Genomic DNA, 17,390 nt, shown 5'->3' on the forward strand with positions numbered 1-17,390 from the left:
GCTTATGACCGATGTGATTTCACTGTTTCGAGGTCCGATTTGTTTCAGCAAATAACACTTTCACATGTTTGCAAATAGTTTTAAAAACATTAGTTATAAGTTATTATCATTGAATGAGACAGGAAAAACAACTTGATTAGCACTTTTATCAACAAAATATAGAATTAACGGGGACCGATTTTATTTTGACGTCTACCGCACAGGGTTGCCAGGAGAGATGTCGTCTATGGTCGTCCAAGCGTGCAGCCGTACACGCTCGCGTACGTCTCCGATAACCGGAGCACACAAGTCGCTGCGTTGTTGTGAAACTGCTGTTCTGCTATACGGGCGTGTGGATTTACCGCTACCTGTGGATAAAGTGCACTTTTAAGGCCTGTGCACACCGGCTGCGTGTGCGTGACGTGCACGTGCGCGTGCGGCGTTGTAGTATACAGATCCTTATGAGACACGGCACACCGCTTGCGTGACGTGTGCGTGTGCGGTTCCAACCTTTTAGCGCACGCACACGCGCACGTCACGCACACGCAAGCCGGTGTGGCTCGGCCTTTAACCCTTTACCAGGCTGACACTTCAACAATGAGAATCGGATGTCAGTCTTACTCCTCGAAAATAAAACACATGTTTGATGTGCCGTATGTGTGAAATATATATCCCTTAGCCTGGTAAAGGGTTAATAAATACATGTAATAATATGTATGCATGGGTAAAGAGTCCATCTAAGCTAACTTTGCATTGAATTGAACAGAACAAAAGTGAATTCATGTTATCTAACCTCTATATCACTCTTGCATAATATTCGAGCGATAAAGTAGTAGTAGTAGTAGTAAACACTTTATTGCACAAAACAAGTACATAACACAGAGAGAATACAATAAATGTGTACAAAGGCGAACTTATCCCGTTAAGAGATCTCTTCCAGCTAATCTTTAAGTAACTGAGAGATACATATCAAATGGTAGTCAAACTAAGATAAAATGTACATGACGGCGAGACTTAAAAGAAGTAGCTAACCCCAGGAACATAACTAAAGAGGCAGATAACTAAATTTAACTTGTTAACAAATTGCCTTGATGCATCAATGTCATGTTTTGGAGCATTCCATGAAATTGTCTACCGTTGTCCCGTACAAACGCGAAGTTTCTGAAGATTTAAAGGTATAAGAGATTCCTTTTCTATGACAAATGGTCAAAAATATGCACAGAAAAATAATCGCCTGCTTTAAATGCCGAGAAAAAAGTCGCAACACAGGAAATAAAATGCGTTTGTACGGGACAGCCCGTGGAATGCTCCTTTTACTTATTGTCTGTGAAAACTTGTCACAACACTTATTGAACATGATAAAATTTCATCGAACTGAATAAGTACTATAGGTAGGACTTTGGGCCTTAACAGGACAATATAACATTTAACTCTGGACGAAGCTTGTTAACCCATTCTGAGGATAACGCAAAATGTGTAAATACCTATACTCTTATTATCTTATTAATTAAAAGAAAACAAGAGCGGCTTAGGCTGAGTGATTTGACATCCAATATGATCCGTGAGTAAGTACATCCGAAAATTATCGCTGCGCTTTTAAAATCCATCCGACATAAATTTGATGTTTATAAAATTGAAATTAACCCGAAAACTATATAATCGTATAAGGTTTTCTTTTCTCAAAGATCACATAGCGAAATTTAAAAGCGTAACGACTCTCTCTGCCTAGCTATCTATCCCACATACTGGACGCTGATGGCTCGGCCACCACATTGAGCGACTTGCGACGGCAGCAGCGATAACCATAGGTTGGAGCGAGAGAGCGATCGGAGCTTTCGCTCCCACCTATGGTTGTCGCTACCGCCGTCGCAAGTCGCTCAATGTTGTGGCCGAGCCGTGATGGTGGGGTTAGCTTTCCTGCTTAACATATATTTATAACATAAATAATGCATTAAGGTTTAGTAAAAAATCGAAAGATTGTATGCTATAGTCCGTATCTTCAGGTAGATATTTAAATAAAAGTAAACAAATAATTTGTACATAAAATTTACAGTACATGTTTATAACATTTATTGGTTAACCAACCAAATACAAAAACGGCCTGGATCTGTCCCTGACCTGACTTTAATCTACATTATTTGACCGTGTAATGTTTTCACCTACCCTCAACTGGCTTAAGGAGCCACTTAGGGTAGGTTTTGTTTACTTTTTTGAAGTGAAAACTTCTTTAGTGGAGCTGGGTACTTTTTGTGATGGGGAAAAAATGTTAAACTCGCGACAGGTGTCACGTAACCGTAAGATTCGTAAGACACGTGACCTGATCGAAAAACTGTTAGAATGTCATTGAGTTTTCACTTCCGCCAGCACTCCCGGAGTGCAACCCGTTGTTTTTAGGGTTCCGTACCCAAAGGGTAAAACGGGACCCTATATTACTAAGACTTCGCTGTCCGTCCGTCCGTCCGTCCGTCCGTCTGTCTGTCACCAGGCTGTATCTCACGAACCGTGATAGCTAGACAGTTGAAATTTTCACAGATGATGTATTTCTGTTGCCGCTGTAACAACAAATACTAAAAACAGAATAAAATAAAGATTTAAGTGGGGCTCCCATACAACAAGCGTGATTTTTAACCGAAGTTAAGCAACGTCGGGCGGGATCAGTACTTGGATGGGTGACCGTTTTTTTTGCCTTTTTTTGCATTATGGTACGGAACCCTTCGTGCGCGAGTCCGACTCGCACTTGCCCGGTTTTTTTTAAATGCCTAAAGATACAGAGTATAGATGAAACTGCCCAAGTTACCTTGAAAGTGTAGTCACCCAGCTCAACATCGGTGACATCGACCCACTGGCAGTCGATGTTGTACATGTAGATATCCGAGCAGTTGATGGAAATGCCTGCAACATGATAAGTCTAGCGTTAGCGGCTAGCAGGCTCCATATTGTTTTTCAGAGCTTACTCGTAGATTGAAATAGTAGTTTGTGTTACAAGGGATCTAAATTATATATTTCAATTTCAATTTCAATGTTTATTTGCAACCAAGTAGGTACAGTGGGCACATGCAACGTAATCCTAGGTAGGCACATACATAACTACTAGGACTCGGATAGGGCTTAGCAAAATAAGGTTTTAAAATGTTTCCTAATCTAGATTTCAGTAGCAATAATTATACATTTATTTTTCTACAAGTAGATACACAATTCATTTGTATTTTTAGATAAAATAAAAATAAAAACTGTAGTCAATTCAAAATAAAATTTATTTCCGTTAAGAGCGTACATTGAATCCTTAGTGAATTTTGATACCGTACACATACTGCTTTTCACATCAACTATGAGGAATATAAAAAAATCTTAGTGTTGACACAATCTGATGCTTAAAAAGATTATTTAAGCTAAAAAAATATGTGCAACACAATGTAAAAATAGTGTGCTAGAACAGAAAAGTGTTAATTTGATCCCTCCAAGCAGGGAGGAAAAGTGCAACTTTGATCCCTCCTAGCGGGGAATAAAAAACCCTTTTCCTAATAGGTGATGTGAAAAAAAAATCATACTTGATTCTTTTATTGAAAATCCTAATAAAGGTTTTGAAATTTGGCGGGGGGAGGGGCTAACCGTAAGCGATATCTATCTATGCTTGATACCTTATTTAAATTAGATTTTTTTCGATTTGTGTAAGTAAGTAAATTTGAATAATGTACCATTTTATGTACATTATAATAGAAAACTCTGTTAATTCACTAAAATTCCTATCATTTTTGTATTCCGGCCACATTCCTGACAAACGGGCAAAATTCCTGACATGTCAGCCCTAACCCTAGTGCCCCTAGTCAGTGGTAACCCTACTCTACCCGTTAGTTTGTCCCGTGCCCCGTTGGAAGTGGTTAAAAACTTTAAATTAAGCCCCATCGTCATAATCATCATCATCATGACCCTTACTATGATCCTTCTCACTTAGGGGTTAAGTTAAAAAAAAATCCTCTAGCAGTCATCACGGGCGCTTAGTTATTTAGAATTTAGGATTTGGAACAAGTTTAAGTACCTATAAATAGATAAGTTGGGGACGGATGGCGAAGTTAGGGTATTTGAGATTTTTATTGTGAACTCGAGGGACATTAAATTCTTGTTAAAATTATTATACAGTGTATTATTTTTAATAATTGGGCGAAGTTAAGCATTGCCAACCCTAATACTCAATGTATTGTACAATGAGAGAAAAGTACAACAAAAACACACTTAGAATTACAAAAATAAACTTAATCCGGGGACAAGGAGAGTTAACTAATAGGAACAAATTGACTTTTGCAATTTCTATTAGTTCTTGCAATTTCTATTATCTGGTTGTTGAAATTATATTTGGGATTACTGAGCTGTTTGTAGAAATAAATAAACTTGACAGAAATAGTGAAACGTCCATAATTATTACTAAAACTTCATTTTTTCCCCCAGTACAGAACTGTTATTTAATTCCTGGTGATGATTTTTCTCTCAGTGTAACATTAATAGAGTTATTAGACCAAGAAAAGTCTGTTATTTTAAACGTCCTTCGATGAAATTATGGCGTATGTATAAATGAGACTTGCACTACGTAGGCTATCAAAATCGCTGCAGACTTTTCTTGGTCTAACTCTAAAGGAGTTTGTATATCACAAATACTCCTCTCAACCGACAAACTTGCGATATAGCCAACGATAGGCTGACGTATTCGAACTTCAAGATATTCACAAGAGACGACACGCACTTGATCCATTCTAGATAATCAACTAGTTCTCTTTTGCAGCGCAATTCGGGCAACCAATGTCACTTTTACGTTAGATAGCGTAAGATATCTATTAGATGTGAATTGGATCTCTAAGTCATATCCTGTGGAAATCGTTCAAGAGTATCTCCAGAATCGCGCAAATGTCAAATTTGACAGGTTAGATCTTAAACATATCGTTATCGTATCTTTTTGATGTCTAAAAGATATCTAATTGATGTCTATTTCAAAATCCGAATCGGGCCCAGGCTCTGCATTCAATCACTTTCTGACGCATATCGAAAGCATGTCGGTTACACAGACAATAGATCCATTCGCCGACAGTCAGTACAATAACTACAATAGAGATTCAGGATAATCTAAAATCGGCAACACGGTTTGGCTTGCTTTGGCTATTGCGATTGTATTGCTGAAAAACTAAAAGCGACGATACCGTAAAACGGGGTGAGTAGGTTTCGCGGAGAGAGGTGGGTTATGAATGGGGAGAGAAGGTTTGAGAGGGGGGTGAGAAGGGATTAATAAGGCTACTGCTACAAAAATATACGCATAAAAAAAAATCGATCCAGCAATCTTCCAAAATCACCTTTGTACTTATGAAAAACCCTCTCACCCCAAATACGAGGCACTACGAGGTGAGGTGGGTTTTCCTCTTTATCGTCAAAGTTATGAAATGGAACTACCCAAAATAAAATAAAAACTAAAATACAAACGTCCGGAACACTTATTATATACACCATTCAGTTTTCATATGTGAAAATAAAATGTTAACGAGGTTTGAATTTCAGTTTTGACCCTACTCACCACTTTACGGTAATGCACTTTGGTTCAAAACATTAAAATTTTATGATTTAAAATTTAATTTATTAAATAACTAAAGATCCATTAGTGTGGTGGAACCCTCACATTTAGTTTATACCGGGTGTGGCCTGTAACACGAGCAAATAATTAAAACATAGATTGTACTCAAACGGTGACACTTTTGTTCAACAACTTTTAAAAATTATGAAGTATTTAGACCTCCTATTTTTCATACAAAATAAATATATTCAATGGACGCCATCGCCACGCCATTATCATTGTGATTGACGTTGCTTGTCACGCCTTAAACATAACAAAATTCGCAATACATTGCGTCTTAGAATAAAATTTAAGGTGTATTAAAAATCAAACTACAAGTTACTTTTAAAAGTCGCTGAAAAAATGTTGGTCAGTATGAGGAGGACAGCCTGCGGTTTAATTTTTTGCTCATATTACAGGCCACACCCGGTATAAAACGTGTTCAAAATCCAAGACTCATTGGTACAATGCCTCAAGGGCCTATTTTAGATTTAAGCTAGTTATTAATTTCTCTTAGTAATACCACTGTATATATCTTGTTTGTAAATAAAAACCGGTCAAGTGCGAGTCTGACTCGCGGGGTTCCGTACATAAGTCCCACTCACGCTTGACTGCACATTTCTAATAGGTTTTCCTGTCATCTATAGGTAAAGTACTATTTTGTGTATTGATTTCAAAACTTTTAGTTCCAGTAGTTTCCGAGATAAAGGGGGGGGGGGGGATGGTCAGACAGACGCACGAGTGATCCTATAAGGGCTCCGGTTTTTCCTTTTGAGGTAAGAACCCTAAAAATAATAGGTAATATAAAAGTTAGAGTCATTTATATTTATGAAGTTATTGAGATTATTTTATCCACAATGAAATGAACCCACATAAACCCATTCAACAACAAAAGTTCACCGCACCCAATCATTGAACGAATTCAATTCATGCCAGGGTTGCCAACTCCAATTTTTTTTACCCCTGAGCTCAACTTAAAAACCCCTAAAACTGTACTATTATTTTGGAAAACCCACTAAATAAAACATAAAAGAAATCATTATAGATTTTCCAAATTTAGAACATGATTTTCAACCGGTTCCACATTTTAATGATCATACATATGAACGTTATACATAGATGGGCAAGAAACTCTTGTCAGTAGAAAAAGGTGCGAAATTCAAATTTTCTATGAGACGATATCCCTTCGCGCCTACATTTTTCAAATTTGCCGCACTTTTCTACTCTAAAAAAAAACCCTAAAAAACCACTAAAATTATTTAGCCCCTAAAAAAACCTGCTGGTTTATTTCCCCCTAAATTTAGTGGTAAAACCACTAAGTTGGCATCCCTTTCATGCACCGATAATGGAAACTCCGTGCGGGTGATTAGTTCTGAACTCATATAATTCAGAATTGGTTATGCCTGCTGGGAATATAATAATTTTGCGTAGTCCGTGAGGAGTTCTCGGGGTTACGTGATTAAATAAATAAATATAGCTTTGTTAGTCCCCGTGTACTTGTACAGGTACAAGTTAAACTCGAGTTTTGAACTCATCATCATCATCATCTCAGCCATAACACGTCCACTGCTGAACATAGGCCCTTTGAACTCGTATAGAAATAAAATAAAGTTCCAAATTCAAAACCGCCAAAATTGCCCTTAGCGCAGAATAAATAATAGTACTAGGTACAAAAGACTCACTCTCTAACAAAACGCGTCTGTCACGATCAGCACAGATATGGCCGCCAGGTGGCGACAGCGCCACGCGCGGCTTATGGCAAACTCCAAAATTGGGGTCGAACGGATGGAGTTTTAGCTACTTGTAGCAAAGCGACGAAATCGCGGAGCGAGCCAAGCCTGCCCTTAGTCTTAGGGCTTGTGCACAAATCACGCGAGGTTCGATTTCACGGAAAAATCACGATAGATCACGTTGGGGTAGGGGGGGTATAAGAAAACTTCACGTGTATTTTTCTACAGTGAACGAAACTATGAAAAAAACACCTACCACATGAGTAGAGACTTTTTCTCGGTTTGGTTAAACATAAATCTTCACTCTGCACTTCAAAATAGCGAGTCTATTTAACGAAAATAGAAAAATAATCAAGATTTTCTATATACAATACAATTTTTCTTAAAATTAGGTCGAGTGAATAAATTTCATAAAAATACACGTGAGGTTGTGTGCGGGGTGGGGGGGGGGGTTGGGGGGGGGGGGGTAGCGAAACCTCACCAAATATCACCAGGGGGGAGGAGGGGGTCAAAAAGTAGCTCAAAACACGTCGCGTGATTTGTGCACAACCCCTTACGAGGTCAAGAGACTAGCGACGCGCCCCAGCTTTGCACGGGTTACACAAAACCTTGTCTAATTATACACTTAAACCTTCCTCAAGATTCACTCTATCGATAGATGAAAACCACATGAAAATCCGTTCAGTAGTTTTTAAGTTTTTTGTGAATATATATATAAACACACAGATACGAGTAGATGCGGTGGGGGAATTTGTTTTATAATTACACAAATTAACTTTTCACACCACCTATTCGTAAAATAGCATTTTCTTCCCTGCTAGGAGGGATCAAAGTAACACTTTTCTGTTCTAGCACACAATTTTTAATTTATTTTGCACATTATTTTTTTAGCTTAAGTAATCTGTTTAAGCATCAGATTGTGTCAACACTAAGATTTTTTTTATTTTTCTCATAGTTGATGTGAAAAGCAGTATGTGTCACACGCTATCAAAATTATTTCGTCTTGGGCGTTAACACTTGAATCCCTCATTACGCTCAGGATTCTTCTTTAGAATAGTAGATTCTATTGTAGAATCCATCGCTTCATTCAGGATTCAATGTACGCCCTTGGCGGAAATATATCATTTTGATCCCTTGTAACAGTTGTAACACAAAGTACTAAAGTAACATAGTAAGCTCAATAAGGGCCCGATTCGGATTTTGAAATAGACATCTATTAGATATCTTTTAGACATCACCAAGATACGATAACGATATGTTTAAGATCTAACCTGTCAAATTTGACATTTGTGCGATTCTGGAGATACTCTTGAACGATTTCCACAGGATATGACTTAGAGATCCAATTCACATCTAATAGATAGCTTACTCTATCTAATGTAAAAGTGACATTGGTTGCCCGAATTGCGCTGCAAAAGAGAACTAGTTGATATCTAAACTAGTTCTCTAGAATGGATCTAACGTATCTAGAATGGATCTAGTACGTGTCGTCTCTTGTGAATATCTTGAAGTTCGAACACGGCAGTCAGGCTTGTGTTGTAGGTACGACAATGTGACGTTCCAAGGGTAGAGGTACTTTATGGCGGTCGGTGCCTACACTGCAATTAACGACGCTCCGTTAAATTAAGTATGCGGTGCTATGTGACGCCGCCATAAGGTACCTTTACCCGTGGAACGTCACATATCACTACATCCATGGTATAATAATATACTCCGCCTGGTACGCTCTTCCCGTCTTTTCGTGGTCACGTGACTGACACAAGCTTACGTCATCATGCGACAGCGCTATATGATAATACCTATGCGATAGCGCTATATAGCGGCCATGTTATTGTGACGTAGGCTTGTGTCACTCTGGGAAGAGAAGACCATGTTTTATTAGACTATGACTACATCTTATAAAACAAACCCGCCGCGTCTGTCCGTCTGTATGTTCGCGATTAACTCAAAAACTACTGAACTATCAATCAATAGGTCAATGTGGCTAATCCGTCATAGGGGCTATTTCGTCCACTAGCGTTTTTCTCGAACAACGAACAATATTGATTGGAGAAAACAAAATGCGCCTTTAAGTTGAAATGAACTTTTATTGAGTTCTAAATTAATTAAAATTACAAAAATGATCGCGGGACGTGCCGGTCAGTTCGGATCGAGAAAGAAGAGAGAATGTTGCCACATACAAATTCTAAGGCAACTACAAAATGTATTGCTATATAAAAATAATACTTAAGCTAAGTTTACACTCTATATGTTTTGTATTAAACATAGTTGGGGCCAGGCAATACTACATACAGGTAAAGAGTGGACCCGCCAATAGAAACCTAAACACTAGAAAAGTTATTAATACTACATTACAGGTAAAGGACATAACTTAGTTATGGCTCTACGAAATATCTTATTATTAATTTTAACATCAGCTACCCTTACTAATCCGTCCCTACCAGGGAACGTTTTTACAATACGAGCCATGGGCCAATTTAATGGAGAGGTGTTCATATCCTTAACAATTACCAAATCACCTTCCATTAAATTAGTTTGCTGGTATTTCCATTTTGGTCGGCTTTGAAGCTGGGTCAAATAACTTTGAGACCAGGTTTTCCAAAAGTCTTGCTTAAGCTTAGTGCACATTCTCCAAAATGGAACCCGATTTACAGAGGTTTCAGTGAGATCAATTTCAGGATAAGCAGTCAAGGCTGCGCCACAAATGAAGTGTCCAGGAGTAATATAATCACAATCATTAGAAATAGCAGATAGTATAGGTCTACTGTTCAAAATTCCTTCTATCTCTATGATTACAGTGTTAAGTTGTTCGTAGGTCAAACATAGATTGCCTACTATTCTTTTAAAGTGGTGTTTTACACTTTTGACGCCACTTTCCCAAATTCCTCCAAACGTTGGAGAATAACTCGGTATCCAATTAAACGTTATATAGTTATCTGAGCAGTATTTGTTGACAGAGTCTCTACAATCTTTGGAGGAAAATAGGTCATACAAGTCTTTTAATGTATTACAAGCACCCTTGAAGGTTTTTGCGTTGTCACAAAATATGTTTGTGGGCATGCCACGCCGAGAAATAAATCGTTTAAGACATGCTAAGAAAGTTTCAGTCGTGAGATCAGAAACAAGTTCTAAGTGTATCGCTTTTACAGCAAAGCAAACAAAAAGCGCAATGTAGCCTTTTGTAATAATAGGCTTCCTAATGCGAGAGACCTTTACGTTAAACGGACCGCAGAAATCAATACCTACATGCTGAAAGGGCCTGCTCTGAGTGATTCTTTCTTTAGGCAGATCTCCCATCAACTGCTTTGCTGCTTCAGCTTTCATACGTATACATTTTATACATTTATGCACCACCTTTTTTACCTCTCTAATACCATTCACAAGATGATGTCTCTGAGATAGAGAGCCTAATACTAGCCTAGCGCCTGCATGCATAAGTCTTAAGTGCTCTCGTTCTATAATGAGATCGGTAACAAAGGAGTTTTTTGGAAGTATAGACGGATGCCGCTTGTCATAAGACAGGTTCTCTGCATTTTGCAGTCTCCCCACGGCCCTAATAATACCATTTTTATCTAGAAATACTAATTGATCACTAATTGTGACAGGCTTATTTTTTGAGAGCAGGACTAATTCTTTACTAAAATGGTCTGCCTGTGTACAACGTACAATCTTCGTCATAGAGTCACGCAATTCCCTTGCAGTTAAATTACTACTTGTTATTTTGTTGTCTCTGTTCAAGCAGTTATTGTAAAATCTATAAATAAAACCTATCACTTTTTGAAGTTTGTTAATGTTAGAATAATTTTTTAATAAATCTAGAGGCTCTACATTTGTGGTATGGCACAAAATTCCCTTTACATCGTCAGAAGACGCATCGAATGAAGTACCATGCGACTCTACATGTGTCATGATATCGTCATAATTAAATTCTTCTAAGTTTGTATGTGTATAATTTACATCACAAAGACTTGGCGAACCATGCCACCATAAATCACACTCCTGCAGCTTATGTGGTTCAACTCCCCTTGATAATAAGTCAGCAGGATTATCTTTTGACCTAACATACAGCCATTGCGAGTTTTCAGTCAGCTCTACAATTTGTTTGACTCTATTTTTTACGTATACAGTACTTTTAACTGCCGCTGTTTTGATCCACCACAATACAATTTGTGAATCACTATAAAGAAATATTTTATGAGGAACTCTATCATTTAAAATCTTACTGACTCTACTTGCCAATTGTGCTAAAAGTAGAGCAGCAGAAAGCTCCAATTGAGGTATGGTGTGAGACTTAGAAAGTGGGGACACACGGGATTTGGAACATAATAAGTTCACTTGAACCGAGCCGTCAGTCATAAAAACTCTTAGGTAGAGACAGCTCCCGAAAGCTTTAAGAGATGCATCGGCATACCCTACTAGCTCTACATGTGATACTAATTTAAAGTTTACACATCTTTCTATTTTAATTTGACCCATTTGCTTTAAATTATTTAAAAAGTTTGACCAGTATAGGAACTTTTCACTTGGGATTGTAGAGTCCCAATCTTTCCGCAAAGAGCTATGGAGTTCTTGCATGAATAGTTTGGCCACCACTATTACTGGGCCAATTAAACCAAGTGGGTCAAACATTTTCCCTATAAAGCTGAGAATTTTTCTTTTTGTATTCAGTATTGTTGCCTCATTGATCGCAGGGCAAGAGAAACTCAATTTATCTGAATTTATTTCGAGTGTGAGACCTAATGTCTTCACGGTGTCATTTTGACCTATCTCTACACTATCGATTTGTCTGTGCTCAACTGGTATATCACTTAAAACTGGGGCGTGGTTCGAGCACCATTTATGTAACGAGAAACTACCTAACTTCAGAAGCTCTACAATTTGCCTTTTCAGCTCTTGAAGTGTCTCTACATCATCAGCGCCAGTCAGCACATCATCAACAAATGTATTTTTATAAATAGCCTGAGCGGCCAAAGGAAACTGATCCTTATGCATATTAGCTAGCTCATTTAGAGCTCTTGTAGCTAAAAATGTACTCGATTTTAAACCGTATGTAACAGTTTGAAGTTGCAAGCAGTTGATGGGGTCTTTAGGCGAATCGCGCCATAAAATGTTTTGAAGTCCGCGTTGATGTTCATTTATAAAAACATTGCGAAACATTTTTTGAATGTCACAAGTTAAAATAAAGGGATAAGTCCTGAATAAAATAAGGATATCAAAGAGCTCACTCTGTACAACAGGTCCGTTCAGCATGACTTGATTCAGCAACGTCCCATTTCTAGATCTCATCGATCCATCAAAGACCACACGATGAGGTGAGGTTCGACTCGACGGATTGAACACGCAGTGGTGTCCTAGAAAAAACACAGGACCATTTAAATCATAACCCTCAATATCAACTATCTTTGCATGTCCTAATTCCAGATATAGGTCAATAAATTTTTTATATTGTTCAAATAACAAAGGATCTTTTTGTAACCTTTTTTCTAACATTATGAATCTATTATAGGCAACAGAAAATGAGTCACCTAGGTCTAACTCTTCCATAGGGAAAGCTAATGGCATATCAACATAAAATCTATAGTCTTTAAGTGATACAGAGTCCTGAAATATTTTTTCAGCTTGTATAAACTCATCATTTGTAGATTTTTCCACTTCAGAAAGTTTTTCAGAGAGCCAGAATTGCTCCATTACATTTTCCAGTTTTTCACCATCAGATATATTATTAACTAAATTTGTTACAATATTACATGTAATACCTTGCTCGGGGATACTTCCTCCGACAATATATCCTAACATGGTATTCTGGAATACCGGTCCATTTTCAGTTTTTATGCAGCCCTGCAACAATATAGCAAAATAGATGTTTGCTGCAAGCAACAGAGGGATATCATTTGTTATGTAAAATGTGTCATCAGCTAAAGTTATATTTTTTGGGATATGATATTTAGATACATCTAATGATCTTTGAGGCAGTTTGGAAGTAATTTCATCACTAATATGACATTTCAATATTATTTTAACATTATTTTTACAAGATTGAAGAGTCAAAATTACATACTCATTCACTTTACATAGTTGTTTACGGAAACCAATAATATTGTTTGGCTCAATCATAGGTCGTAAGCCAAGCCTGCTTACCAAATCTGAACGAATAAAACTGCCTTGAGAAGCAGTGTCCAGTAATGCCTTGCATGTCACCTCTTCATTATTTTTAGTAATTAATTTGACCTTTATGGTTGGCAGCAAAACACCACTATCGGACACACAATTTAAAATAGTATTAACAGCAATGTCAAACTCACCAGCATCAGATGATAGTGGCTGCTGACTGTCATCATTATTTGCCCTGGGCTTGTCCACATTCACATTGCGCTCCTGGTGCAGCAATGTGTTGTGGCCCTGTTTACACATTTTACATTTAAAAGTAAATTTACATTTACCATCATGGTTATTAAGGCATATATTACACATGTGTTTTTCATTTACATAAGATTGCCTCTGGGCAGTAGGTAAAATTTTAAATATGGGACAGTTATATATCTGATGGTCTTTATTATCACAATACCTACAGGGCGGCAACGACTTCGATACCACATTTGTAACCTTAGGTATTGATTTGTGAGTACCTTCATAGCAAGTACTTTTATTATTAATATGTTTGTTAGCACCATCATAGTAGGTACTATGTTTATTTTGATGACTATCTTCGAGCGCTATAGCACGCTTTTCTAAATATTCAATGAAACCAGCCATCGTAGGCATGGTGTCAGAGTCCCGGTCTAACTGGTATGCCCGGTGTGTGAACTGATCTAACTTTCGACTCAAAATTGATATTAAAAGCATGTCCCATTTATCAACGGGTTCATCTAAATTTTTTAATGCATGCATCTGTTGATTTATTTGTGAAACAAATGTTCGTAAGGAAGCCGCTGTGCCCTTTTGTATATTAGAAATATCTAACAATATACCTATGTGATTTGCAACCAATCTAGCCTTGTTGTCAAATCTCTTTTTTAACAATTGTATTGCTTCTTTATATGACTCATTTACCAACGGCAAGTTCAGAATAACCGCCAACGCATCGTCCTGTAGGTACTTTCTCAAATAAAAAAGCTTTTGCACATCAGACAGCGAGCTATTCTGATCAATGACAGCAGTAAATAAGTCGAAAAAGGGTTTGAATTTAGTGAAATCCTTTCCGTCGTAAAAGGGTATTTCAATTGTGGGTAACTTACATGTGGATGCGTTGTGGCACTCCGAAGTCACTTTTGTATTTAACATTTTAAGAGAACTATTTATTTTTGCTAATATGGAATAGTATTTCTCTTCAATATCTCCCACCTGTTCACCGTCGCCCTCATCAATGCTCAGTATGTCCATTTGCACCTTTTCGTAATCCTTTAAGGTGGAAATGAGCTTCTCTTTACGCGCCTCTAATATATCGGCGCTGGCGGCTGCCAAACATACGGGATCCTTGACAAAATTGTCGATTCTTGTAATGGTTCCTTTGCACTGTGAGCGTATAACACGTAACTTTTTTAATTTCTCCATTTCGGTAGACATTTAAATGTTTATTTATGACGAACGAAGGCACAAACACTTTTAAACGAAGGCACAGAGACGTTGATAGCACTTTGTTTTGATTTTTATTGAAGGTCAATGTCAAACTTGACAGATGACACAAAATGTCAAAAACCGCTGCGAAGTTCCGCAAGATGGCTGCGGATCGCGCCAACTTCACTCTATATTGAAAAATGAAGAATGCCGGTGGTCGAAAAATTCGACTTATACCGAATTACTTGCGGTTTTTGATGATGCTCTTTTCTCCAATCCGTGTATGATGTTCGTTCTATGATAGATAGAACGAAGTTACAGGCCAGCAGCGCCAGCCTAGGCACTGTCACGACGAGATTCCAGCCGGTATAGATGGCCAGCCAGCTCGCGCACGCACTTGCCGCGAACACTATTTCGACGAAACATCGGACACTGATACTTTTCCCTCGAAGGACCACTTGCGCATGGAGAAAACAAAATGCGCCTTTAAGTTGAAATGAACTTTTATTGAGTTCTAAATTAATTAAAATTACAAAAATGATCGCGGGACGTGCCGGTCAGTTCGGATCGAGAAAGAAGAGAGAATGTTGCCACATACAAATTCTAAGGCAACTACAAAATGTATTGCTATATAAAAATAATACTTAAGCTAAGTTTACACTCTATATGTTTTGTATTAAACATAGTTGGGGCCAGGCAATACTACATACAGGTAAAGAGTGGACCCGCCAATAGAAACCTAAACACTAGAAAAGTTATTAATACTACATTACAGGTAAAGGACATAACTTAGTTATGGCTCTACGAAATATCTTATTATTAATTTTAACATCAGCTACCCTTACTAATCCGTCCCTACCAGGGAACGTTTTTACAATACGAGCCATGGGCCAATTTAATGGAGAGGTGTTCATATCCTTAACAATTACCAAATCACCTTCCATTAAATTAGTTTGCTGGTATTTCCATTTTGGTCGGCTTTGAAGCTGGGTCAAATAACTTTGAGACCAGGTTTTCCAAAAGTCTTGCTTAAGCTTAGTGCACATTCTCCAAAATGGAACCCGATTTACAGAGGTTTCAGTGAGATCAATTTCAGGATAAGCAGTCAAGGCTGCGCCACAAATGAAGTGTCCAGGAGTAATATAATCACAATCATTAGAAATAGCAGATAGTATAGGTCTACTGTTCAAAATTCCTTCTATCTCTATGATTACAGTGTTAAGTTGTTCGTAGGTCAAACATAGATTGCCTACTATTCTTTTAAAGTGGTGTTTTACACTTTTGACGCCACTTTCCCAAATTCCTCCAAACGTTGGAGAATAACTCGGTATCCAATTAAACGTTATATAGTTATCTGAGCAGTATTTGTTGACAGAGTCTCTACAATCTTTGGAGGAAAATAGGTCATACAAGTCTTTTAATGTATTACAAGCACCCTTGAAGGTTTTTGCGTTGTCACAAAATATGTTTGTGGGCATGCCACGCCGAGAAATAAATCGTTTAAGACATGCTAAGAAAGTTTCAGTCGTGAGATCAGAAACAAGTTCTAAGTGTATCGCTTTTACAGCAAAGCAAACAAAAAGCGCAATGTAGCCTTTTGTAATAATAGGCTTCCTAATGCGAGAGACCTTTACGTTAAACGGACCGCAGAAATCAATACCTACATGCTGAAAGGGCCTGCTCTGAGTGATTCTTTCTTTAGGCAGATCTCCCATCAACTGCTTTGCTGCTTCAGCTTTCATAAGGTACCTTTACCCGTGGAACGTCACATATCACTACATCCATGGTATAATAATATACTCCGCCTGGTACGCTCTTCCCGTCTTTTCGTGGTCACGTGACTGACACAAGCTTACGTCATCATGCGACAGCGCTATATGATAATACCTATGCGATAGCGCTATATAGCGGCCATGTTATTGTGACGTAGGCTTGTGTCACTCTGGGAAGAGAAGACCATGTTTTATTAGACTATGACTACATCTTATAAAACAAACCCGCCGCGTCTGTCCGTCTGTATGTTCGCGATTAACTCAAAAACTACTGAACTATCAATCAATAGGTCAATGTGGCTAATCCGTCATAGGGGCTATTTCGTCCACTAGCGTTTTTCTCGAACAACGAACAATATTGATAATTTCGTCGACAAAACAGCAATTGCTTTTAGTTCCAGCAATCAAAAGCATAGTATGGTATTATTTCATACGATTGAAAATCAAAGATATATTATATATGCTCGTAGACGGAATAGTTCCTATGACTGAATTAACCACATTGACCTTATAAGATATTCAGGAAGCGGAAAAGTTGGTATCAGCATAATCTAACAAGCATTCTCGATTTTATGACACCGCTTGCACAAAATATACGTATCTCACACCAGGCGTTGGCAACGCGCCAGGAAAGCAATTCGAAACGGTCTAGGTCTAATATATCGCTCCATAAAATGCTAGATTTCAGCCGCTGGGGCGTTAAGGTTTAAAATGAAAATGTTTGCTGTGGATCCGCTTATGATGTTATCAAATGCAACATCATTG

The 17,390-nt window shown here is 37.9% G+C and overlaps 2 protein-coding genes across 8 annotated transcripts in view; both read right to left on the minus strand.

Annotated features, from left to right (window-relative positions):
* Nucleotides 1–204: 204 nt before the first annotated feature.
* The window catches only part of LOC134675272 (lysyl oxidase homolog 2A), a 43,674-nt gene continuing 26,488 nt past the window's right edge, over nucleotides 205–17,390 (minus strand). The window contains exons 8-9 of the mRNA XM_063533492.1: nucleotides 2,777–2,871; nucleotides 205–347 (exon numbers count right to left, since the gene is read on the minus strand). Coding sequence (XP_063389562.1) covers nucleotides 225–347; nucleotides 2,777–2,871 — 218 coding nt within the window. The 3' untranslated portion in view covers nucleotides 205–224. The remainder of the gene's footprint in view (nucleotides 348–2,776; nucleotides 2,872–17,390) is intronic.
* Nucleotides 9,409–15,228, minus strand: LOC134675145 (uncharacterized). 7 transcript variants are annotated; one of them, XR_010099702.1, is made up of 3 exons: nucleotides 13,602–15,228; nucleotides 13,056–13,137; nucleotides 9,409–12,650 (listed from the first exon to the last, which is right to left on the minus strand). XR_010099702.1 is itself a non-coding variant. In XM_063533312.1 (3 exons), exons 1-3 carry the CDS (start codon nucleotides 14,860–14,862, stop codon nucleotides 13,121–13,123), a joined length of 336 nt encoding a protein of 111 aa, XP_063389382.1. In that variant the 5' UTR covers nucleotides 14,863–15,228; the 3' UTR covers nucleotides 9,409–13,120. The 7 variants fall into 7 exon arrangements, 6 of the variants coding, with proteins under 6 accessions (XP_063389382.1, XP_063389379.1, XP_063389378.1 ...); XM_063533312.1 differs by having other exon boundaries at nucleotides 9,409–13,137; nucleotides 13,602–13,698; nucleotides 14,641–15,228; XM_063533309.1 differs by having other exon boundaries at nucleotides 14,641–15,217.

Source organism: Cydia fagiglandana, chromosome 21 (assembly GCF_963556715.1).
Source record: "Cydia fagiglandana chromosome 21, ilCydFagi1.1, whole genome shotgun sequence".
NCBI lineage: Eukaryota > Metazoa > Arthropoda > Insecta > Lepidoptera > Tortricidae > Cydia > Cydia fagiglandana.